This window comes from Centroberyx gerrardi, chromosome 7, assembly GCF_048128805.1.
Source record: "Centroberyx gerrardi isolate f3 chromosome 7, fCenGer3.hap1.cur.20231027, whole genome shotgun sequence".
Lineage (NCBI taxonomy): Eukaryota > Metazoa > Chordata > Actinopteri > Beryciformes > Berycidae > Centroberyx > Centroberyx gerrardi.
This window is the reverse complement of record NC_136003.1, coordinates 20,798,324-20,824,185: the sequence shown is the minus strand read 5'-3', so window position 1 is coordinate 20,824,185 and position 25,862 is coordinate 20,798,324. Positions and strand designations below refer to the sequence as shown.

The following is a 25,862-nucleotide window of genomic DNA, read 5'->3' as shown; positions in this document are numbered from 1 at the left end:
TCCTTTTCTATCTCCACGACTCCTAATTTCTCTCCGCTCTGGTCTCTCTCTGTCTATCCCCGCTCCCCCCTGCCTCTCCCTCTCTGTCTGTGTGTCTCTCACTTTCTCTCCTGCCCTCGCTCTCTCTCTCTCTCTCTCCGCCTTCTCTTTGCAGGTGCTTGTGGCTTTCATCAGCTTTTCAGAAACTATGTTGCTGGTGTACCTCAGCTACAAGGTGAGTTACACAGAGCCCATTACAGCCCGTCTAAAGCCTCATGCACTGCCTGTGGCTATGACATATGTGTGTGTATGTGTGTGTGTGTGTGTGTGTGTTCACCACACACACACACTGTGTTCTTTCTCAACTTTACTGTAGTCTTCTTTCCCCCCTGATGCTGCTCTTTTGCTCCCGCATTTGGAAAGCTACTTGAGACTTTTTTGTACTGATAAATCAGAAAGAGTGACTGGATGTCCCGGTGTTGCTCCAGTCGGGGAGCGATCCGTCGGCGGGTTGCCTTGCCTTTGATGTACTTCACACAATAAGCCTATGAAGGGCTCACCCTGCAGATTATTCAGGAGGCTGGAGGCCTTAGCATTTAAACCTGATTGATTCCTGTGGACATACCCTGTGCCCGTCCACCTACACTAGTCAGTCTCGGGTCAGCCGTACGCAGGCGGCAGACACATAAAAACACCCGCGGCTGACATCTTAATTGAACAGGAAGGCTTAGCGGAAACTGAGTAATGCTGCTTTTCTCTCCAAAGGCGGGGAGCGAGTTGCGTAACCTTTATGCATCCCACTCTTTTCCGATGGTGTGAAAGCCGGCCAATTTCTACCCCTTCCGTTCCCGGCGGTCGGGCCAGTTGGTCGGTAATCCCCGTAGGTCGCCATGACAATGGAGTTCCCTGACCCCTGTGTGTGGTCTGTGTTTCCAGGGCAACGTTTGGGAGCAAGTACTACGTGTCCCCTTCATTCTGGAGATGATCAGCGCCGTTCCCTTCATGATCACTGTGAGTGGAAGGCCATGCGTTACTGAGCGTTGACAGCGCTGGGACTCTCTCAAGCAGCCATTTGTTTTGGCCGTCAAGCACCGTACTCCCAGTCCCCCGCAGGAATGCACTTCACACATCCAGTACCTGCTACAATAATACAGCAAGGCGATCACAACACATACATCCCTCACACAACCCCTATTTCCTCGCTATGTATCCTGTGATTGTACACTATGAATAAATGACAGGACAGACAGCCAAGCAGACTGAAGCTTTCTCTTCTTGACAGGTGATTTTGCCCTCCCTCAGAAATCTGTTCATCCCTGTATTTCTCAATTGCTGGCTGGCCAAACACGCCTTGGAAAACATGATAGTGAGTGAAGCGTTATCTTCCTTTTTTCCATTCCTTTCATCACAAGATCTCAGTGTGTCTTTTTTGTGGCATGCAATTGTCCTTTATCTCTATATCTCTATGTCAAACTCTCTGCCTTGAAGGTAAAGCAGTCGCAAAACAGCAGAACTTGCGTCTTGGACTTTGTATTGACTGAAGCTATTCTCTTTTTCCTGCTTCAGTCTGTCTGTCACATCCAGCAAACTCCTCTTACTTTGCATTTTAAATAAACCTAATTGCCTCCCTCTTAGTTCCATATATTCAAACACACTCTCATTCGCATCTCCCTTTTAGTGCATTTTGAGATTGCATCCATTGTGTTTCTATTGTCTTTTTCCTTCTATTCTTCATCAAGCACAATTGATCCACATTATACATTTTCACAATGCAGTACTTTGGGGGCCATAACTATCATCCTTTTCTCTCTGTCTACCTCTCTCTCTCTCTCTCTCTCTCTGCAGAATGATCTCCACAGGGCGATCCAGCGGACCCACTCAGCCATGTTTAACCAGGTGGTGATACTCATCAGCACGCTGGTCTGCCTCATGTTCACTTGGTGGGTACCCACACTCCCAACACTGAACCGAGAGGGAGGGAGCGAGAGGAGAGGAGAGGAGAGGAGAGGAGAAGGGAAGTAGATGGTGGGGAGGGACGAAGAGAAGGGAGGAGAAGAGAGGGTAATAGCCCCGGGGTTAGGATGAGGGAAGGAGTAAGGACCGAAGGAGGAGGCCGGAGGGAAGCGAGATGGGGGAGAAGAGGAGGATGAGAGATGCAAGGCAGCGGTGTGACATGTGGAGAGAGAGTAAGATAGGAGGATAAGAACGTGGCGCTCCTGGGGCAAAGAGAGAGGAAGAGCAAGAGCAAGAGCAGTAACTGTATGAGTGAGATAGTGCTCTGAAATGAGAAACCGGCGATCGCTTCAGCGCATGTGGAGGATGTGTCAGCTCATTGTATATCCGGTGTGAAAGCCTCAGCTAATCCAGAAGATCCAAGACGCAGCGTGAGCGAAACTCTCTGACCTTTTCATGACTGACAGTCGACTGTTGACTCATCTGTCCCTTAAAGACGCGCACACCTTGCACTTGTGTATGTACGCTCACACACACACACACACACACACACACACACATACATACACACACACATGTCCCAGAAAGGCTCTCATGCGTGCATCCACCCACATCTCCACACACACACACACACACACGTAAACATACACACAAACAGGAACATACAGTTAGGGTTGTCACGATACTAGAATTTCTAACTTCGATACAATACCCAGGAAAATATCGATATGCGATACCATTTTCAATACCACGGGGGAAAAAAATGAATTTTCAATCTTTTTTTTTTTAAATATTGTTTTATATTGTTTATATTTTGTTTAATATTTATATTTTGTTTTAAATATTGTTTTCATGTTAAAATATAATTTTAACATGAAAACAATATTTTAAAGTTGTCTGAGATCAAACAACACATTTTTGATTGACAGGTGTCGATCGCCGTCATGATTTGCTCTTTTTTATTGAGGGGAGTGAGCTTATACTGCACAAGCATGTGAAACATCATATTGCCTCCTGGCCTCTGCAGCATAGACTGTAAGCAACTAAGCAGACACAGAGACCCAAACTAGTCCCTTAATATCCGACAACGCAGGGGGAAATCCCGGTGCAAACGAGACAGATGGACGGACAGACAGACAGACAGCTTCTCCATAACATAGGCCCGATAAAACTCATTCAAAACTTTGCACTTACACAGCAGATTACCCTGCTCTAGTCATCAGCCAATCAGAACACTTTTAGCTTGTTGAAGCAACAGATACCCACCAATGATAGGGAAAAATCAGCAGGGCTAGAGTTAGTGTATTATTATTGACAGAATGATTTTAATCGGACATTTCAATGTCCGGTCGAGCCTTCTGACCGGGCCGGACAATGCATCTGAAAACCGGACAGCCCGGTCGAAAACCGGGCATCTGGCAAACCTACTTGATGACGTTAGCTAGCTCTGTAGCTAACGTTTGGCTTGCTAGCTAAACTAAAACGGATGATGTGCAGGGTACGTTAACTTTTATGATAAATGTTTAATGCTTCAGTGATGTTGAAACGGGAGCTTTCGCTAATCTCTCGAAATTCTTTAATATAGACTGGCGTGTCGGTCCTTAAGGTGCTTCGCCAAGTTTGACGTGTTACCCCCCTTCGTCGGCTCCTCTCTGTAGCATCGTTTGCTGACTGAGGCAACGACCCAGCTGACTGCTGCTAGTGAGAGGAGGGGCTGTGGGCAGGTGTGTGTGTGTGTGTGTGTGTGTGTGTGTGTGTGTGGCTAGTGGAGGCGGAGAAATAATGTTTGATTTTTCATTAAGAGAAAGCCGATACTGTTGCAAATAAGTATTGTATCCGTTTAAAATTTTTAGTATCGATACTTATCGAAGTATCGATACTTTTGACAACCCTACATACAGTAACACTGTACTGCAAAAAATATCCATCTTAACCCGTCATTTAGTCTATTATTGAAACCTAGAATCGTAATTTTATTGAAATAAGTAAAAAAAAAATCTGCCTGTGAGGTTAGAAATGTCACTTGTTTCCAATGCAAATCAATTTGTTTCAAGAATTAGTAGAATCAAGTTTCATTTTCTTGATAGTAGTGCAGTGATCTGCCTTTTTCTGACTTGTTTCAAGATATTGACACTCATTTCTAAAAAAAAAAAAGTGAAACTGCATTGGAAACAAGTAAAATTATCTCACTTTATTGGCAGGTGTTTTCGCTTGGTTTAAGAAAAATAAGATTTCAAGGCTGAATATGAGACTAAATGACTTGTTAAGATGGACGTTTTTTGCAGTGTGCCTCCCATGAGCACGTACCAAAGGCCCACCCACACTTCACTGAGCATGTGAAGGCTGTTTCTCAACGATGCTCACTTCCTGTCATAACCTCCACCCCATCCTCCCACCCTCCACCCAAACCCCGTTCCTTCCCCAACTGTCCGCCTGCCACCCTTCCCGTGCTTTTCGGCCCCCCTCCCCTCTTCCCCCCTCCCACCAGTATCTGCGGCATCCAGCACCTGGAGCGAGCGGGCAACAACCTGACCCTGTTCGACTCGCTCTACTTCTGCGTGGTCACCTTCTCCACGGTGGGCTTCGGGGACGTCACGCCGCAGATCTGGCCCTCGCAGCTCCTGGTGGTCATCATGATCTTCGTGGCGCTCATCGTGCTTCCCATCCAGGTGAGGAATGGAACGGCGAGAGGCTTTTTCCAGCTTGTATGGGGTTAGAAAGTCTCATAGCTTGGTGTCAGACCTGTACGTGCCTTAAAAGCGATCAGTAAAATCTTAAAATCAATTGTACAACTGACAGATGTGAGGGGTCTGCAGCCAGCACAGGCCAGTTCAGTTCCCTTAGTAAGCTCATAGTAAAGTTTTTTTCCGGTAGCATGTAATATGTCTTGTGTTTCCCCTCTCAGAAGAATATGATGACTCATTGCGGCCTACATAGATTTGCGACGCTATTTTTATTCAGAGAACAGTGAGAGTGTCTTCCTTACCGACTCAACTCCCCAAATCCCTCTCCTGTCATTTAGCTGCTCCGCAGAGAGAGAGAGCTTCATGACAGAGAACTGGAGGCAGGCTGTTTACACACACACACACACACACACGCGTGCATTATTTGCATAGGGACTGATATAAACACCTTGACAAACAAATCAGTCGCGTTGTATCCCGACGGTTCTGCCTTACATTTGTCAAACTATCCGACATGCTTCCCCACGGCGGCTGACGTACCTGCGTTTCTCACAGAAGATGTGAAAGTGTTAATTGCAGGAATCTCTCTCTTCTGCGTGCCTGCAGTCAGAGAGGAGGGACGCTCGGTTACACAGCTCAGGGGAGCTCTGGTGTGTGTGTGTGTGTGTGTGTGTATGGCATGTATGAGCAGGACAGGAAATGACACGGTACTGATGAGCGATTCACAAAGGATTTGCTCTTTTTGAAGTTCTCGTTTTGCTGTGAATTGGATTTTTTGTGATGATGGGTGATGATACACCCGTCTGAGAGAGCTGTTCTGTTTTTTTGTTCAGGTCACACAAGCGCTCACCTAGCTGTAGATCTGGTGGCTCAACTAAACTAAACTAAACTAAACGCACACTCGCTGCTTTTTTTTCTTCTTTTGCCCCATCAGCTGTGGCTGGAAGGCAGCCGCTATCTTCAAAGCCCCAAAAAGCTTCAGGAATACAAATAAAATTAGCGGGTAGATATTTCCACTGAACGCGAAAAAGCCGATTCATAAAGTAATGGCGGTCTCTGCATCACTAGCATGGAGCCATGTCACCCTCCCACTCCCTGTCCCCATCTTTCATCCATAAATACCCCTTGACATTTAGAAACTGGCCCCCCTTTAGCCCCCACCCTCCCCTTTTGTGTGTGTGTGCATGTGTGGGTGTGTGTGTGTGTGTCTGTCTGTCTCTGAACCCTGCCATGACCAATCCCCAGTCTGCACAGCGGAGCCACAGAGCGCATCAGCATTCAGCCACTGTCTTTCCACATTGTTGCATCAACTGGTCTTCCTGTATCTGTCTGTAATACAGTACAAGAAATATCCCTCTTGACAAGTCATTCAGTCTGGTTTTGAGTCTTAACATATTATTTATCTAAAAGTAAGTTAAAAAAAAAAAACCAAAAAAACATCTGGGTGAGGTCATTTCCCTTTTTTCAAATACAGTTTCACCTGTTTGGAGAATTTCCTTGATGTGACAATTATCCACCAGCATAACCAGCTGGCTGTCTAGCTGTCTGAAGATTGTTGTGGTGTGGGTGTGAATGGTCTAATGAGGTGGATTTGTTTCCAAATTTAGGTTGCTGTGACATGGGAAACTGTTTTTAGCCCTTTTCCCTGTTGGTCCAAGTTCAAAGCACTGCAAGTCATGGCTTAAAAGGCATCAGCTCGGTTAGCTTGGATAAACAGATGGTTTTTGGCTTTTGACGGCTAGCTAACTAGCCAGCAAGCTAATTTAGCAAAGCAACCAGTGTTCATGTTAACATTACATATACTACTAACATGCCACTACTAACGCCAGCTACTACTAGATACATTAGCTAGTGTGCAATTCAGCCAGAACACAGGGATGGTTAGCTGACCAGATATATGATTTGCTAGCTAACAAGCTGATGTTATATCAACTCAATCAAATGTATCCATGGCAAAATTATGGTTTCCCAGTCAATAACAGCACAGAAATCAACTATCTATTGAATTCTATTGAGGCAGCCAAGTCGTATGTTGAGAAACACAATCAGCTCTTCATTGAGGACCTCCAATATGGCTGCCAGAAGGTGCAATACATCACCTCAAGATCATGCCACTTGATTCAAGAAGAAAAAAATGATTTGCATTGAAAATAATTGAATGTTTTTTCTATTGTTTTGAGAAAAACAGGCTCCAACGACGCAAAACTAAACCAAATGGCTTATTTTTTGCAGTATAACTAACCCCATTCTCTTGAATTCTGCAACTTTCCTCTGTAAAATTACAAAACACCTGCTACTATCCATTACAGCTGCCCAATTTAACTTAGGCCTACTATTATTTCCTTTCCTCCCCTCAAACCCCCAAATCACCTTAAACTCGCCCACCAACCTTAACCAAATCACCACTTATCTTAATAGCACAAAACACTCTCCGTAATCGAACCGAAACACTAGACTGCTGCCATTGCTATCTTTTCATGCTCCACCTGGCCCTCCTCCCTGTTCTCCAGCTAACTTAATCCAATCTCCCCCTGTTGAATGTGACGGATGCTGTCCTGAGTGCAGTTTGAGCAGTTGGCCTTCCTGTGGATGGAGCGTCAGAAGTCGGGGGGGAACTACAGCCGGTACCGGGCGCAGACGGAGAAACACGTGGTGCTGTGTGTCAGCTGTCTCAAGATCGACCTCCTCATGGACTTCCTCAATGAGTTCTTCGCTCACCCCCGACTCCAGGTCTCTCCAAATGGTTTTAAGTAGGACAAGAGGGTGTGGGATGTGTGTGTGTGTGTGTGTGTGTGTGTGTGTGTGTTGTCTCTAATCCTCTCCAGGAGCCCTACCAGCTGAGGTTAAGGCAGAGGATTAATTCAGTATTAACACAGATCAAACGGCTGTCTTATTCATGTCGGAGCAGATGTGTGTGTTTGCTTGAGTGTGCATCCATGTGTGCGCCTCCTTGTCGATAATACCGTGTTTTGTGCCTGTGTGTGCCTGTGTGTGTGTGTGTGTGTGTGTGTGTGTGTGTGTGTGTGTGTGTGTGTACACATGCACATGCCTGAATCTACGCATGTATTTGTGTGTGTATAGGTGTGTGTGTGTTTGTTGTGTGTAATTGTTTGTCCTTGTACTTCTACCCTTGTGAGAACCCGTTTCAGCTTTCTGCCTGTGGAGAGAAGACATTAAAGCGAGGTTGTTTTGGCCAGTTGAGGGGGTTAGGACTTGAGTTTAGGGTTAAAATGAGAATAAGGATTAGGTTTAGGTTCGGGTGAGGTTTAAGGTTAAGGTTAGTTTAGGGTGCGATCACACCTAGTTTGTTTTCTTTGGTCTGAACCATAGTTTACATTGTTTCATTTTTGTATTTGGTACATTTAGATTCACACGGCCCAATGACAATTGAACCAGCGCTTGTAAACAAAAGTCACATTGACTCAGTAGTTTGTTTTTTGGGCAGAGTTTTGGTAAAATGCTATCCTGCCAGGTTAGAGATTTTGGCAGTGGGGAGGAGTCAGAACAATCTGATTCCAGTCCTTGTAACTTTAGCAAAGCATTATGCACTTGTCTGCGGTCTGTGCCGTCCATTTACATTCTTTGGTGTTCATACCAGTTGAGAGTAGAGGAAACATCAGTTGACACTGCAGCGTGTCCTTGGTTCATTTGCTTTCAGTAGGCTTTCCAAGCATGAGGAACTGGCTATCAGACGTCAACAACTGTCTCCTTATACCCATAAAGCCTTGCATTTTGGGGTCGTTTCCTGTAGTTGGTACACGATTACGTTCTCACTCCTAACAAAACCGCACTGCAGTTCTCTTGGAAGAGGACGGAGACCTGCATTTTCAGGCATCTCAGTGTGGTTACTTGGTGTGCACTCGAGTTTGAATGGCATTGTTGTTCCCAAATGAACCGAACTAAAGGAGTAAACGCTCCAGAGCTGCAATAAACCGCTACAAACATGCTTGGTTAGGTTTAGGTCATGTAGAGCTGAGGGTTAAGGTGAATGTAATGTAATGAATGTAATGAATGTAGTCAGTGGAAGATTCTCACAAGTATAGTTTTATAAATGTATGTGTGTGTGTGTGTGTGTGTGTGTGTGTGTGTGTGTAGGACTACTACGTGGTGATCCTGTGCCCAGCAGAGATGGACGTCCAGGTTCGGAGGGTTCTTCATGTCCCTCTGTGGGCACAGAGAGTCATCTACCTGCAGGGCTCCGCACTCAAAGACCAAGACCTGATGAGGGCCAAGTGAGTCGCTGGGACCTAGAGCAACAACAACAACAACAACAACAACATCAACACAGAGTCTAGACCCTAGCACTTAGAACATAGAGAGACAAGCCTACTGCCATTTATCTGTCTAGATGTATGTATGTAGGCAGGTATCTATCTCTCTATCTCTATCTATCTATCCATCTATCCATCTATCCATCTATCTATCTATCTATCTATCTGCACATTAGCACTTAGAAATAAAATCACTAACACTAGCACATGTTGCCACCAAACACTCTGTCAACAACTGAGACCTCAAAACCCAGAAAACCCAGAACTGACGTACGCAGAACTAAGACACCTTGAAATGAAGCACCTGCAGGTAGAAGCCGGAGCTCCTAATTAAAACCTAAAGAACCTACAGCCTTGAAGTAAGAGCCGTAATTACGGTTTGAGTCATATTGCGTATTGTTTACCCCCTGGCTCCTGATAATACAGCCCCAGCACCTTAGGCTGGCTTTGTCACAAGGAAAGAAAAGGAGCGAAAGCCTGTTTGTTTAATCTCCCTGTCTCCTCGCCTCGCCTCCTACTATCTCATCCATAAATGGCGTGGGCTTGAAGGACACGTTTGTTGTTCTATTGTCCTGCTTTTTTTCTCTTTTGTCCTCTCCCTCAATAACATGACAACACCCTCCTTCTCGTCTCTTCTCTCATCATTGCCTCCCTGATTCTCTCTCTCTCTCCCTCTCTCTCTCCCTCTCTCTCTCTCTCCCTCTCTCCTCTGGCTGTGTCCTGGCTTGCGGTCGGTCCCATGGCGTCCTGCTCTACTAACTGCCTATAGGATGGATGATGCTGAGGCCTGCTTTATCCTCAGTAACCGGTTTGAAGTGGACCGCTTCGCCGCTGTACGTTCCTCACCGTTTCCCTGTATCGCCATGACACTTCTCATACTGCAAAAAAAATATCCATCTTAAGTCATCTTGTCTAATATTGAGACTTAAAATCTTCTTTTTTCTTAAAACAATTGAATAACATCTACCATTAGGGTGAGATAATTTCAATTGTTTCCAGTGGAAATCAATTTGTTCCAAGAATTTTCTCAAATGAATTTTCTTGATTTTCAGAGTGATCTGCCTTATTCTGCGTTGTTTCAAGATATAGGCATTTGTTTCTAGAAAATGAACTGCAGTGGAAACAAGTGGAATTACCTCAACCCATTGGCTTGTTTTTTTATGATTATTCATTTTTTTAGTTTTCCATCAAAATATTCAGTATGCAGTGAAGAAAATAGAACAGACAGTAAAGAGAACACAGGCTGGACACAAAAATGAAACCATACAAATGCACACCCAGGAAAAATACAAAAACAATAATTAATAGTTAATAACACAATTCCCAGTATTTTTCTGAGTTGGAAATGCCATTACACAGCTATGATATAGAGTAGGTATGGTATGTACCCCACTTCAATATTCCTCCACAGTGCCAAATCACCTATATAAGCTATATAACATACATATATTCAAAGATGTTTAATGAAGACATTATTAAAATTAGATTTTAGACAACTGGACTTGATCCTGAATGGCTCCCCTCTCTAAAAAAGTACTGAAATCCTTCCAATCAGGCCAGTTTGCAGCATTTGAACCGGAAAGCCTCCACTCAGCATCATGAATCATCAAAATCATGAAAACGGAATAATATATGACCTTTAAGAAAACGTAAGATTTTAAGACTAAATATGAGACTAAATGAGTTGTGAAGATGGACATTTTTTTGCAGCGTCCCATCAACCTCCCACACCCTACTTTGCCTGCATTTTCTGTTTTCCCATTGCCTGAATTTTCTGTGACCATCTGAGGGCCAATTTAACACCAATTCAGTTCGCTCTCTTTATGGCCTCTGCCTCCCCTCCCCCTGTTTTGTGCAGCCTTGAACACCCCTCTGTCCAAACGTTGTCAGAACTGCATTACTCTGAAATGTGAGGACCGTTCCATTGCTCTGCTGTCTGCTGTGCAGTCAGTGCTTTAAGAGGATTATTAGTGGGGCTTCAGAGAAGAACTACAATCTGATGCCGCTAATGATGGGTTTCTTCCTCTCTCGCTCTATTTCTCTCTCCCTCTTCTTTTCCATCCATCTCGCTCTTTCTCCTTCCCTCTTGTCTCTCTCTCTCTCTCTCTCTCTGTCATTTTCTCAGGATCATCAGACCATTCTTCGAGCCTGGGCAGTGAAAGACTTTGCCCCAAATTGCCCCCTGTACGTCCAGATTCTCAAGCCTGAGAACAAGTTCCACGTCAAATTTGCAGGTCGGTGTGGAATCAAATTGACTGGAAGTGATTGAGGTGTCAGTGAGAAGCGTGTGTGTATATGTGTGTGTGTGTGTGTGTGTGTGTGTGTGTGTGTGTGTGTCTGTCTGTCTCTGACCTTTGCCACACTTGTTGTTTAGATGCAACTTCACTTCATTTGAGATAACACCAAGATGCAGGAAATGATAGGTTGGGATTTTGAGGTGGTTAAACTCAATTTGTGACAGAAATTGTGCACAGTCAAGAGGCAATCCAGCCTCGATGCAACTATAAGCAATGTCAAAGATGGACGATCAAGTAAGTAACCATTATTCATGGTTATATTGTAGAAGTCCATTGAAATGACTAAGGCGTCCAGTCTGCTCTTTATATTCGGCGTGTCTCATCAGCTGTCACTTTGTGAGTTATGTCCCATTTTCTACTTGAGCTCGTCTGCCTGATTTGTAAGCCTGAAAATGTCTCCCATGCATTTTCTATCAGCCTGCCTGTGCAGCAGTATAGCAATCTATCTCCCCACCTCAAAAGCAGCGCTGGACAGATTGGCTTAGCTTGGCTGCAAGCCTTTTGAGGGGTTTCTCTGAGTTTTTCACATTGCCTTTTGGAGAGCATCCCTTCCTCTCCTGCCCAACAGAAAACGCCAGTCAATCAACGGCTAGTGAAGGAGAGAGAAAGATGAAGCAAACTCTCTTTCTGTCTCTCTCTCTCTCTCTCTCTCTCTCACCCTCTCTCCTCTCTCTCACACATCTCTCTGCCTACAGCCCTGGAGAACGTCAAACTCAATTCTAGCTTGCCGCCCTCATCCCAGCTGTCTCTATCAATGATTAACGTTTTACTTTGCTACCTTGGCAGAGAAAATCCACTTTCTCTGATGAGTTCTACTGTTGCGTTAACCTGGCAGACGAGCCCTCCCTGCAGCCAGTCCTCCTCTGCCCCTACCATGGCTTTTAACTGCCTCACTACCACGGCCAGACCGGCGGCTTCGTTGTCGATGTTACTGTAGGTCAGACATGAGTTAGCATTGAGCCGGCTCATCTGCTGTCTGCTGTGTGACTCCCATCGTTCAGGATGAAGGACACCAGTCAGCTATGTGGGGCTGACTGGTAATCACATGGACATGGCTGTGACATGTGCGTTGCTTTGATGTGTTATCTTGATATAGAGCATGTGTCGAAGGCCCCCCATACCTTGCAGTGTTGTGTGTTCAGCATCATCCTCCTCAAGACGTTATATTTGCTTTGGCCGATGTTGATAGGGCTCTTCGTGTGAAAGATGGCCTCGCCTTGTTGGCACAACAGCACTTTAGCCGAATAAGTGCTGAATAAGTGGCGTGCTATAGGATTAGCGGAATGTAAAGTGCTCCTTTAAACACACAAAATATTCAGTATGAATCTGAACGAGAGCAGGCTAGTAATCAATAGTGCCTCTGCTGAGCGTATAGTGTCCTTCTAATCCTCAAGTCACCATGGGGAGACCCAGAGAACAAATCAGCGTGCTGTCACATGGGCATTTAGTGACGAAGCCACATTGAGACTCTGCTTGGAATATACTCACTAAGTGCCAGTGTGGGAGGCATTAATGAGCTACAGTCACAAGACTTAATTTGATCCGCAGGAATAGTATAATAACACCATAATGTTCATTAGGATAGATCAGATTGAGCTGAGGATTTTGAGAAACCGAATGGAATTGTGGGTTACCTTGTGTCGATTGATTATCTGCCTAGTTTATGTGTTGAACGACAATAGCCAGTCACCCTCCTGAGCTCGGCCCATTGTAGCTGCATGGTGTTGATAGCAGTTCTCTCATACACACAACAACCGCATACTGATTTAATTAGCTCAACTGGTGGACCTGTGGACATGTTGTAATTGCATTCTTGTAGAAGGTGCACATAGTCACACCTGTGCACACACACACACTCTCTCATACATGCAAGCATGCGTGCACACACACACACACACACACACACACACACACACACACCGTCAAGTGCACACACACAGTGGCACCCTTAATATCAGTCTGTAATGGAAAACAACATGCAGCCTGGAGAAAGAGATACAAAAGCCCAGATCTTCCTCAGAGACAGGGAGAGAGAGTGTGTGTGTGTGTGTGTGTGTGTGTGTGTGTGGTGAGTCTGTACAGAGTCTAGGTCTGTAATTGGTTTCTCTCCTAGTCTGGGTCCAAGCACCTCAAGGATACAGGACAGGGTGGAGGGCTGGAGGAGGGTACTGTGAAGGGCAAGGGGAGGAGAAGACGAGGGGAGAAGCTGGAAAGTGAAGGGATGGCTGTAGTGAAGAGTGGTGCAAGAAGCATATTGGAAATTGGATATTGGAAAAAATCTTAATTTGGTCTGTGGCTACTGTGTATGTGCTTTGGGGGTTAGGTGTGTGTGTGTCATGTATGTGTGTGTGTGCATGCATACACGTGTAAGACAGAAAGAGTGGAATATGCTTGTAAGTATAAAGAATGCTGTTGCTCCATAGAAACAACTCACAGAAATGTTTTGTCTCTTACTCCTTAAGCTTCATTTGCCATTACTGTGTGAAAGCTTCCGCTTTGAATGAAATGCAGAGAAGAGATTGAGTAGCGGGAGGCTGGTGTCTGTGACCTGCATGGTGAAGTGCTGTTCTGAGCTGTCAGAACATTTGTGCTTCAACAGAAGATCAACAACAGCTTTAATCAAGGCTGAGCTGTCATCGTGCCGTTCACCTGCATAGTTTCAAGCGCTCACAGCCTTTTATTTGTTAAAAACCGCATTTTCATCTCAGCCGGCCTCTTATTGCCCAGTGTACAACCAGGCTGACAACTGATTGCGTTTGATTCCCTTCACAGGCTCTGATATTGTGACCGATATCGAAATGCAGAGCGCATTGTGCTTTTAATACCGGGCTCAAATTTGTCGGTAAACAAGGCAGCCTTAATATGCCTGTCTGCTCATCACTGAAGACAATGCAATCAAGAATTACACAGCAGGGGAAATGGATGCTCCCTGGGCCTTATTCCCTGATTGGCTAACTAAAAACATGAATCGCTCTATTGGTTTTTCCTTTCAAAGAGAGAGCTGTGTAGCAACAGGTAAATGAGAAGACTGTTATCTGTGTTTGTTCATTTTGGTTCGGTTGGCTCGCAGGGCCGTGTTAAGTGTCAGAGGGAAGGTGGTGCAATAAGACGGCACATCGCTGGCCTGTTGCTAGGTCTCCCCATTACCCCAAAACTGAGCCATGGGCCAGAGCGATAACACAAAATAGACCCCATAGGCGTAAACACAGATGGTGTCTGAGCAGAGGCAACAGAATGATGCACGATGGTGGCATGGTCTGTTTGACTTAGTTCACTTAATTGCATCCTATTAGACATACAGTACATCAAGCAGCATTTATGAATATGCAACATGAAATGGGGCTACATTTGCACCTACAGCTTGTGTGTGTGCTTGTGTGTTTGGGGGTAAACACAGAGGCATATTATAATTATACACAATGTAATAAGTGAAATGCATGATGATGTGTGTTTACAAGAGCTTAAAGGCTTTAATTCATTTTAGCCCCTGGCCCCTCCATTACAGCAGCGTCTAGGTAGCCCCAGAACTAATGAGGTTGCCATGTCTGCTGAGAGGAATACATAATCCTCCACACACACACACACACACACACACACACACACACACACACACACACAAAAACAAAGGCATGGAGAGACTTTCTCAACAACACATTTGTATTCGCTGTTGTGTTGCTCCGTTCAAAGCGAAGTTTATGGTTCTGCACACTGAAACTTTTAATGGAACAGAATGTGAGTGTTTGTGTTTTGCTGAGGCATGTGTGACCTCGGCTGCTCCGTCTCTCTTGTTTCCTCTGTCTGCAGATCATGTGGTGTGTGAGGAAGAGTTTAAGTACGCCATGCTGGCTCTAAACTGTGTGTGCCCCGCTACCTCCACCCTCATCACTCTATTGATCCACTCCTCCAGAGGACAGTGAGTTTTCTCTCTCTCTCTGTCTTTGTGTCTCTCTCGCTCGCTCTCTTTCCCCTTCTCCATTTGATGGTGCAGTGAGCAAACTATCAGTACAGTCTTATAATCTTGGCGGTTTAATATAGATACATTTCATAGCCACCATAGAGCCACAGTAGGACAGAGGTGAGCTGCATCTTGTCACCTCACCGCCCCTCTTCTTTCAGAACGGCGCCCCAAGAGGCCTTCAAGCAACGTGCAGGAGCCTTCCAGCCCCTCAACAGGTAGGCAGCCTCATCCGTAGTTTGTATTCATCGAAATGCTTGTGCTTAATGTCCTACCCAACTTCAACAGGCATTACATTGTGCTGTCTGACTCAATTTCTGGACTTTTCAAACAAAAAGCTTGAGCTTTTGGGAATTGTGGTAATATCAGTAAACTGATATTGATGCTCTTCTTTGTTGCAGCCAGCCACACTTTGTGATTTAGGTTGATGACGGTTGTATTTTTACACAAAAAATTTGCCTCTTGTAGCTTTAATTTACTATTGCCAGTAACAATACATCACTGACTAAAAGTACTCTACAGATTAATTTATTGTTGTTAAATATATGAGCTGACAGTATTTGTTCTCCAACAATAACAAATCCTTTTTTTCCTGTTACCTTTCATTGGATTACATCTCAGTGGGGAATGTGGCTTTGTCATAACTTGTTTTGGGACTGTGAAGTTCAACAGTTGAAAGCAGGCTTTCTCATAAGCATTCATGTACAGCTAGACTTTAATAAGCTTTTCTATTTATTGGCTGTGCCATCGATAAACGGCTAGTGTTTGTCCTCCTCCTCCCCTGCTAGTCTGTGTCCCTGAAGTGCTGTGACGTTAAACCAGCCTGGCGCGCCATTCCTGTAAACTGTAAATTCGCCACAACACTTGTTTATGTAATGCAGTCTTTTTCGCAGGCCGCCCACATTCACACTGCCCCCACACCCCTGCTTCCTGATACCACCTCTTAGCCTCCACGTCTCAAGCCATATCCCTCTGAGATAAGTGCTGTCCATTTAACGGTGTGAATGTGTACATCTGGGACCTATTGTTCAGACAGACTGGGTGTCCTTGCCTACATCTGTGTGCTGATTGAAATATTGATCAGCAGCTCCAACAGAGATGTAAGCTGTTCCCACTGCAGCCTTGAGAGGAAAAACCTCTCAAATGTGGCTGAGCTAGAGGCTTTGTGTCATCTGTTAAAAAAGGTCAGCCTTTTCCCCTCATGGCCAATTAATCTCTCTCCCTGTCTCAGGGAGGGCAGCGCGTGCTCGGCGGACCAATGGCAACGCACCTACCGGCGCTGCTCAGCCAATGAGGTCCATCACATCCGCTTGGAGGAGAGCAAATTCTTTGGGGAGTACCAGGGGAAGAGCTTCACCTTTGCCTCCTTTCATGCACATAAAAAGTAAGGGGAATATAAGAAAACCAAGATATGAAAACACACACACACTCGCACAGTTCAACAGCTGAGCTCGTCTCTGTGTTCGCAGGTATGGAGTGTGTTTGATCGGAGTGCGCAGGCTGGACACCACCAACATCCTGCTGAACCCTGGTCCCTGCCACATCATGGGGGCCTCGGACATGTGCTTCTACATCAATATCTCCAAAGAGGAGAACTCGGCGTTTGTCAGGGGCCAGAGGGAGCCGTCACGCGGCGGCCCGGGGGGAAATGCCAGGGGAGTTCACCAAACCATCTACCATGGCCTCACCCGCCTGCCGGTGCACAGTATCATCGCCAGCATGGGTCAGTCAGACGGGCACGGCACAAAGACTGCGTAACATTTACAGGCTGACCCTCTGCTTTCAGAGCGCCGAATGGCCGAACACGCAGACTTCTTGTTAAACTGACTCAGACAGCAGCACGGCCACAACTCTCATAATTATGCAGTTCTCACATTTGAAAACATATCTGCATGGTTTAGAATGATTCATACCAATGTAAAGGAATTAACATGTATCTGATTATAAGTCACTCTTGATAAGAGCAACTGTCAGAGGAACTGAAATGTCAAATGTGCATTCATTTCTGCTGATTACGTTTTAGCGGGAGGTTTTACAAACACACCACCTGGTGGACAACACTGGAACTCTTCAGCTCACTGGTTTTAACTGTTGCTCTCACAACAGATTCTCAGAGAATCATGTTAAGAGACAAACTTATTGTGTTTGACCCATGAGCATGACCCGTATCTTGATAATCAGTGCGACTGTGTGCATGTCCTCCAGGCACCGTGGCCATCGACCTGCAGGACTCCAGTGACAGCAGCCCAGAGGGGCAGGATCCAGGCAGCGTGGGCATGGGCAGCGGAAGAGGGAGCAGGAGCAGCTCCAGGGCGGAGGTGGGGGGCGCCAACACCTTGGCCCTGCCTGCCATGGGAGAGTCGGCCGAGGAGAGGCGGCACAGCATCGCCCCCGTCCTGGAGCTGGTGGACGGCGTCAACAACCCCACCTTTGACCTGCTGGGAGACCAGTCAGAGGACGAGGGAGGAGAAGAGGGCAAGGAGGACAGCGACAGGGACGAGAGGGCCCACTGGTGGGGCGGACACTGCGAGTATGTACTGAAGATGCTGTTTGAATTAGCGTTTATGGTCCTGTTGAGCTGTAAACTTGTTCAAAAATAACCGTGCGCATGTGTGTGCATGTGGGTGTCCTCAGGTGGGTGAAGGGATACCCGCTGAACTCTCCGTACATCGGCAGCTCCCCTGCGCTGTGCCACCTGCTGCAAGAAAAGATGCCTTTTTGCTGCCTGCGCATGGACAAGGTACGGGATCTAAATGACTCCCTATCACCCTAATTTACTCATTCACGTGCCACACAGCCTTACAGCCACTCTGTTTCTCTCCTAGGCCTGCCACCACATCCCTTTTGAGGACGCGCGTTCCTACGGCTTCAAGAACAAATTGATCATCGTGTCGGCGGAGAGTGCGGGGAATGGTTTATACAACTTCATTGTGCCGCTGAGGGCCTACTACCGACCCAGGAAGGAGCTCAACCCCATAGTGCTGCTGCTGGAGAGCATGTGAGGCCGACATTTACTCTACCTGGTGTGATAGGGTGGATATGCTCGGAAATAGCCGCTATTATCAAAGCGAAGTAGGTTACATGTAAGGCCAAAATTGTGGCTCTGAGCATGACAGCTGTGCTACAAATCTAGGTAACTACTGGTAAAATGGGTTCCACTTTAAATAGCCAGCGGTAGGGAAAAAAAGAGAGCTATTTAAGGTCACTGTAAACATGATTTGTGAAACGCTGAATGCTTTCAGGACAATGCGCTACAGTCCAGTGTCGTGTATTGTGGCTGGTACACAAACGCAGTCAGCCAAATGAGAGTGGAATCCAATAAAAAGCCAATAAAACGCTGAGTCACTCCACTGTACTGCTGTTATTTTCAGTGTTCTCTACAAGGCAGCAGGCTGCACTGTTTTTCTGTGTTTCTCAGGCTGAGTGAGGGGTCTGTCTCTGTGGGGATGCTAGCTCCTCATTACGGTATGTATAAATCTCTACTGTTGGGACACTCAAAACAATCTATTTGTGTTTGTTTGGTTGGTTCAGACCTGAGGCGGACTTCCTGGAGGCGATCTGTTGGTTCCCCATGGTGTTCTACACAGTGGGCTCCATCGACAAGTAAGATAGACCAAAGCCCCGGGCAGATCTCATTATGTATCGTCCTCTTCCTCTTCTTCTCTTCTGCTATTTCCTTAATCTTCATTCATTTATGTGTGTCCCGCCACTCAGTGGACATATTTTGCTCTTTCATTTATTCTTCCTGCACTTGAACACAGATTTTTTATTCTCCTTTATCATCTCCCACTCCTCTCTCTCTTTCTCTCTCTCTCTCTCTCTCTCTCTGCAGTCTGGACAGTTTGCTGCGGTGTGGAGTCACTTTCGCCGACACCATGGTGGTGGTTGACAAGGAGAGCTCCATGATTGCCGAGGAGGACTACATGGCCGATGCCAAGACCATAGTCAACGTCCAGACTCTCTTCAGGTCTGCCTTGCCCAAACTCGCTCTGCAGTCTCACACGCTCGCCAAGTTTTTCCTCTAATACTCTCTCTGTCTGTCTCTCTCCTCCCTGGTCCCAGACTGTTCCCAGCTCTCAGTATCATCACGGAGCTCACCCACCCAGCCAACATGCGCTTCATGCAGTTCAAAGTCAAAGACCACTACTCTCTGGCTCTATCCAAGCTGGAGAAGGTAAGAGCTTTACGCCGTTAAACCCGCCTCGTCTCCGTCCCCTGCTTCCCTGCCGCTGCTTGACATCGGATCTTCAAAGGTTGAGTTGCTGATGGGACGTCCCAGCTGGGATTAACATTATTATGGGATTAAATTTAAGTGGAAATGGCTCTGAGGAAGGGCGCCTCACAGTGAGAAAGACCTGGGTTTGATTCCCTTTGCATGCTCTCTCCGTGTTTGTGTGGGTTTCCTCTGGGTGCTGCGCTTTACTCCCACATTACAAAGACATGTAAATCACACAGATTGGAGACTCTAAATTGCCCATAGGTATGAATGTGAGCGTGGGCAATGTTCTGTTTTTAGCCCTGTAAGGACTGGCAACCTGTCAAGGGTGTTTCTCTGCCTTCTGCCCAATGCATGCTGGGATAGGCCCCAGCACCCCTGTGACCCTGAAAAGGAATAAGCGAGTAGAGAGAATGAATGACCGATTGTAAAAAGAAAAGAAAAAATACAATCATTATAGGTAATGCGTACACCCTGCCCGCTTTTGAGAAGCTTACATCACACCACTTGTTGTTTGATGGGATGATTAGCCCGTATGCCCACTCTCTACCCTGAGTGAGACCAGTGTAATCAGGAAAGTGTGTGTGTGTGTGTCGGTGTGTGTGTATGTGTGACCCTCAGAAGGAGAGGGAGAAGGGCTCCAACCTGGTCTTCATGTTCCGCCTGCCGTTTGCTGCAGGGAAAGTGTTCAGCGTCAGCATGCTGGACACTCTCCTCTACCAGGTAACACTCAAACACACACTCCACTCTGACTGAGCAGCAAGAAGCCTGATCCTTCACATGGCCAAAATCAAATATGTTATATTCTCGCTGACGTCTTGCTGCGTTCCCCCCCCCACCAGTCATTTGTGAAAGACTACATGATCTCCATCACCAGACTGCTGCTGGGTCTCGACTCCATGCCCGGCTCAGGCTTCCTCTGCGCTGTAAGTAACAGCTTGAAAATGAAATGTTAGCGCACGTCAATATATTGATACCAAAACAAAAGTGTGGATTTTGAGGTGGATTCTGAGGGTGATTTTTGTGTTGCGTGTTTGCTCTCCTAGATGAAAATCACAGAGGACGACCTGTGGATCCGCACCTACGGCAGACTCTACCAGAAGCTGTGCTCCTCCACCGGAGACATCCCCATAGGCATCTACCGCACTGAGGCCCACAAGCTCCCAGTCTCTGAGGTTAGCTTGTACAGGTGTTAGCTGTGGCGGGTTAATGATGAGGTTAATGATGGGTGCTTGTGCTCAGAACGTCACCGGTTCAAATCCCTGAACCGGCTGGGAGAATGAATGACAAACTCTTTCCCTTCCCTCAAAATCTACTATTGGGCAACGCACTTAGAGGAAAAATCCACACTTTGATGATCAATCCACACTGTTAAAAAAAACAGCTACTGGTGATGTACCTTGTTTTTTTGTTTTTTTTGTGTATTTTTCTTGTTTCCATGGATAACTGGCCAAATGAAGATGGTGTGACGTCATGTCAGGATATTTCCAGCGCAGCTACTAAAACACAAAATTAAAAAAACAAACTATACAAGTACTCTTGAATCATGAATGATGTGTTCGATCTATTTAATCAAACTGCACTGGTTGCTGCCATGGATACCCATCTGATAATAACACGCACAGTACACTAGCCAGTGCACAAGTGCCGGATATTAAAGCTCAATAACTTTTGGAATCTTTTTACATGCAAAAGCAATACACAACAAATCCCTAATTGGCAAGAAATCCAAATCTGTCTCTTTAATTAAAGCGCTGCCAACAGTTCAAGCTCCTACAAGGGATAAACCTTGAGAAATGAGAAATGATCAGTTTCAATTTTCTATCAGACTGTTGCTACCAGCCATACATGACTCAAATTCCTGTCATTTTTGCTCATTGGACACAGCAACACAATCTCACAGCTGCGGGCAACAAGCTAGCTATGGCTTTGTCCAGAAAAAACTGCAGACAAACTGCAGGGTGAGTTTTTAGATTTTTGCAGTTCCTGATTTGATTCAAAGCTGCTTCCTTGAAATACAGTGAATGAAAGATCACAGAGGCTGCACTCACACCGCAGAGCTTAGTGCTCAGTTCCCATTTTTTACTGAGGTCCAATTTTTTTGTCTGATTGAAAGCGACCCATATCTGATTTTAGATAGAAATTGAAAATTACCTGAAATTACCTGCATGAACATGTCTGGCAGCTCTAATGGGTTTATCGCCCAAAAGACGAGTCAAATTCATTGTAAAGGAGACATGTTATGCGGCCACAGACATTTCTCTTCCAATTGTTTTGAACACTGGTTGATCACAATATTGAATCTCTAGTTTTGCTTGAATAGAGGCGTCTCCCCGGATACTAATTAAATTTGCCTCACTGTCTCTGCACTGCTTGAGTTGTTGTCCTCCATGTTTTTCCAGTCAAACAGACGCAGTGATCTGTCCTATAGAGAGTGACGTAAAAACCACATGTAATCTGACCTGACAGTTCAGACAGACTGCGGTTGTATGGCCCCGGATCAGATATGTGTCAGGTTTAGATATGAATGTGGGGGCAATAGGTCTACCGTGATTGGACAGGAGATAGCTAGCTCTGACTCATCACATGGGACAGAAAGTCTCCATTTGTATTAAAAAGAAAATACATAAATATATAACTAGAAAGAGAATGAGTACAATTTTCATACAGTGAGATTGAGTTATGTGGGGATCACAAAGGATACATGAGCAGCTTGGACTATTCATTATGTGCAAAGGAATGTATCTTGGGCAGCTGTGTTGTGTCAGATCAGGTAACCATTTTGTGTCATCGTACTTCAGGATATAACATCCCTGTTATTCACACACATCTGTCGGAAGCATAGCAGTCATTTCTACCCTGATAAGAAAAATGAATTTCTCTTCATTTTGGAAAGCAAGCAGTGAAGCATTGATTTAATGAAGTCTCTGTGATAACAGGTTGATTACACTGCACAAGGAAATTAAATGTTTGAGGTGTGTGTGTGTGTGTGTGTGTGTGTGTGTGTGTGTCTCAGTCCCAGGTATCGATCACAGTGGAAGATTATGAGGACACCAGAGAACCCAGAGAGCCCCTGTTGTCCCGGACCGGCCCCCACCGTAACTCCACCTCCTCGGAGCCCATCTCCTCCTCCTCCCACTCCTCGGACCACCCGCTCCTCAGGAGGAAGAGCATGCAGTGGGCGCGGCGGCTGAGCAGGAAGGGGGGCCGGGGCCTCAGCGGGGCCAAGGGGGGGCCGGGCAGCGCTGCGGAGAGGATCAGCCAGCAGAGGCTGACCCTGTTCAGGCGCTCCGAGAGACAGGAGCTCAACGCCCTGGTGCGAACTCGTATGAAACACCTGGGCCTCTCTCCCTCTGGCTTCAGTAAGTCGGCTGAAAGTATGTCATGATGTCTACAACTACAACTACAAATCTGTTGTTTACTGTCTGTCTCTATCGATGCATTCCGCTTGTGTCCATTTTTAGCTAAATCTGCCTTCCTGTGTTGTGACTTATTTTAGCCTTTTATTCTGTATCTGCGGATGTAGCTCAGCCTATATCCTGTACCTGTTTTATTTCCTGCCCTACACACCGCTCTTCTCCTTCTTCTTCTTCTTCTTCCTGTGTCAGACGGGATGACAGACCAAGGAAACAGACTGTCTTACATCCTCATCAACCCCTCTCCGGACACCCGACTGGAGCTGCATGACGTCGTGTGAGTACATGAAGCCAGTGTAACTGATAGCACTGTAAATGAACACAGCGTGAAACTAAAAGTTTTTGCTGCTGTGCTCCGACCGCAGGTACCTGATCAGACCGGACCCCCTGTCTCTGGTGCCCAATCAAGGGAGCAGCAGGAAGTGCAGCGCCGGGCGCTCGGAGAGCCACAGGTTCGACACGCAGGACAGCACCCATCTGTGAGAGGAGAAAGACAAATACATCAACACTGCCAGAGAGGGGAGAGGCAACAACACTCTCTGGGGGGGAGAGAGAGAGAGAGAGAGAGAGAGACAGAAACAGAAATCGAAAAATGGCAAGATGGAGAGGGCTGCAGCCAATTTGGCAGGGATACTGTACGTGCTCCTCATATTTTCTCGACATTCGGTCTCGGTGAACTCAGAGGACCCAGACCTGCATGGACCTTTTCTATAACGATGGGAATGTTTTTAATTTATGCACCTTCTTATTTTAAAAGCAGAGAGCTGGGGACACAGAAGTGCATTTAATGAATATGTATTTATATCTGTGTATGTGCATGTTATGTACTGCATCATGTATGTGTGTGCAGTCTGTATGTACTGTATGTATGTATGTATGTGTAACTGAGTGAATGAATGTTTACGTGTGCTTACGGATCAAGAGCAAGACACTGCCAATTTTATCTGGACAGCCAAAGGAACATGTTGCCAAATGGAAGTTGACGGATGTATTTTTCGTGTCTCTCTCTATGTTGTAGGTGTGTTTCGTCACACTTAATGTTACTTGATGTATTTGAAACAGACACTTCGGGGCACACAGTTTTTTTTTTTTGGTCTCATGAAGCCTTTTTGAAACTTTTTACCTGTTGCTCACACCCTCAAACACACACACACGTCTCTCATTTTACACTCACCAGCAGCGGAGCAATCCAAAGAGCACCAATCTCACCCATCGGCGAAATTAGACAGCTAGCAGGCATTGTCGGCCCCGGGCATTCAGTCACATTGTGTGTACATTCAAGTTTGTCCTTGTCTTCAATTATACGAGTACTCTTTGAACAAACCTATCCCTGGTTTATTGTTTGCCTGTGTCTCAAGATCCCTCTCTCTCTGCTTCTGTCAGTCAGTGCCCCCCCCCCCCCCTTCCTCCACCAGCTTGCTTTTGCTGGCATGCATGTTAGAGATACATGCACACTGCAAAAAATATACACCTTAACAAGTCATTTAGTCTAGTATTCAGTCTTAAAAAATCGTATTTTTCTGAAAACAAGTCAAAAATCTGCCAAGAGGGTGAGATATTTCCACTTGGTTCCAACTTGTTCTCAACACTAGTGGAGCGATCTGCCTTATTCTCCCTTGTTTCAAGATATTGACACTTTTTTTCTAGAAAGTTCCTGGAACTAGTGTAACTGCATTGGGAACAAGTGGAATTATCTCACTTCACTGGCCGAATCTTTCATTTGTTTTAAGAAAACTAAGGTTTATTTTAAGAGTAAATGACTTGTTAAAGTGGATTTTGTTTTTGCGGTGCATGTGTGGACCAAGGACTTGCAAGCCTCTGTGAATCTTTTGTCTGGAAACCTGAATGCGCCGTTTCGCATAGAAATGGTGCAGCCATGTGGTGGGAATGCTAATTGGCATTCCTGCCAGCACCACTGCTGTAGCTTCAGTGCCATTTCCACAGATGAAAATATGTACATATTAAAGTCAGTCAATATAGCCTGTAATTGTTTTATTGTTGTTTCGGTGTCGATTTGTGCAGTTATCAGCAGAATCTCTTTGGTTGATTCAATCACTAGATTCATAATTAAACACAGACTGGCAGAGTCAAATATAAACCCAGCAGGCACCAACGTGGTCACGCTATTTTGCGTTTCACAACTAATCACTTGATTGTCTGACACAGTGTGGCTTTTGTCTGGTTTGTCCAGCACAAATACCAGAACTACTGTATGACTCACACTGTGTTGTCGCCATTATGAAAAAGCAGCACAGAATACTGCTACGTGTGTTACATATGTGAGAGTGTGGGGTGAACACATATATTTATCCAGTTGACTTTTAATGACTCCTACCACGTCTACCGTTACTGTATGTGTGTTTGTTTAAGCAAAAATAGAAAGCAATCAGGCTATTCTGTGGAGAGCTTCTCTCTCCATTAATCAATAACCCGCTCGCTGCCCTGCTGTCCAACTCAGAAACCTGCCCTCTCACAGTGTAAACATCCCCACCACCACAAGCATGCACGCTGTTGGTAATTGGTCATTTGATTACTCTATAGAGGAATACTAATGAGCGCCCACACACACACATTCATAATAATGTGTGTGTGTGTGTGTGGACAGTCTTCTTGGTGAGGTCAGCCCATAGACCATCCCTTTATCTCCATCTCTAGGACGTGACTATGTGCTGCTTCTTACCCTTTTTGCTCTCAGAGCTTCACAAGGCCAACGTGAGCCGCCCTTCTTCCCACCTGCCGGCATGTTTACCCTTCATCACCATCATTCATCACCCATTGTATTTGCTGCTTGTATTTGCTCTCATGGCCGTGTCCTCTCCTACTGGAAGTTTATTTCAATTCAGTTAACATGAATGCTACATCTGATCATCTCATGTAGTTGCAACTATGTGACTGCAACTTCCATACGGCCCAAATTGAGATATGTGTAAATGTGTAAATTGCCCACTTCCTGAGTTGCAGCATAACTCAGCATATGGAATAGCCAATCTGCGATATGAGAAGGTGGGTGTGGCCAGGCTATAAGTAAACATTCAACAGAGGCTGAATGCAAAAGCTGAGTCAGAGGCACGCAGAAGCTGAAACGGGGGAA

General features: G+C 45.7%; 1 protein-coding gene across 1 annotated transcript in view; it reads left to right on the top strand.

Moving 5' to 3' along the window:
• The window catches only part of kcnt2b (potassium sodium-activated channel subfamily T member 2b), a 41,016-nt gene extending 16,270 nt beyond the window's left edge, over window positions 1–24,746 (top strand). The window contains exons 5-28 of the mRNA XM_078284518.1: window positions 155–214; window positions 916–990; window positions 1,262–1,345; window positions 1,825–1,919; window positions 4,421–4,601; window positions 7,182–7,346; window positions 8,712–8,848; window positions 9,657–9,720; window positions 11,013–11,121; window positions 14,989–15,097; window positions 16,371–16,523; window positions 16,609–16,862; window positions 17,345–17,651; window positions 17,774–17,879; window positions 17,965–18,137; window positions 18,671–18,742; window positions 18,972–19,106; window positions 19,202–19,313; window positions 19,977–20,078; window positions 20,198–20,281; window positions 20,402–20,530; window positions 22,372–22,717; window positions 22,964–23,048; window positions 23,137–24,746. Of these exons, the coding sequence (XP_078140644.1) occupies window positions 155–214; window positions 916–990; window positions 1,262–1,345; window positions 1,825–1,919; window positions 4,421–4,601; window positions 7,182–7,346; window positions 8,712–8,848; window positions 9,657–9,720; window positions 11,013–11,121; window positions 14,989–15,097; window positions 16,371–16,523; window positions 16,609–16,862; window positions 17,345–17,651; window positions 17,774–17,879; window positions 17,965–18,137; window positions 18,671–18,742; window positions 18,972–19,106; window positions 19,202–19,313; window positions 19,977–20,078; window positions 20,198–20,281; window positions 20,402–20,530; window positions 22,372–22,717; window positions 22,964–23,048; window positions 23,137–23,254 (3,255 nt within the window). The 3' untranslated portion in view covers window positions 23,255–24,746. The remainder of the gene's footprint in view (window positions 1–154; window positions 215–915; window positions 991–1,261; window positions 1,346–1,824; window positions 1,920–4,420; window positions 4,602–7,181; window positions 7,347–8,711; window positions 8,849–9,656; window positions 9,721–11,012; window positions 11,122–14,988; window positions 15,098–16,370; window positions 16,524–16,608; window positions 16,863–17,344; window positions 17,652–17,773; window positions 17,880–17,964; window positions 18,138–18,670; window positions 18,743–18,971; window positions 19,107–19,201; window positions 19,314–19,976; window positions 20,079–20,197; window positions 20,282–20,401; window positions 20,531–22,371; window positions 22,718–22,963; window positions 23,049–23,136) is intronic.
• The last annotated feature ends 1,116 nt before the right edge of the window (window positions 24,747–25,862 follow it).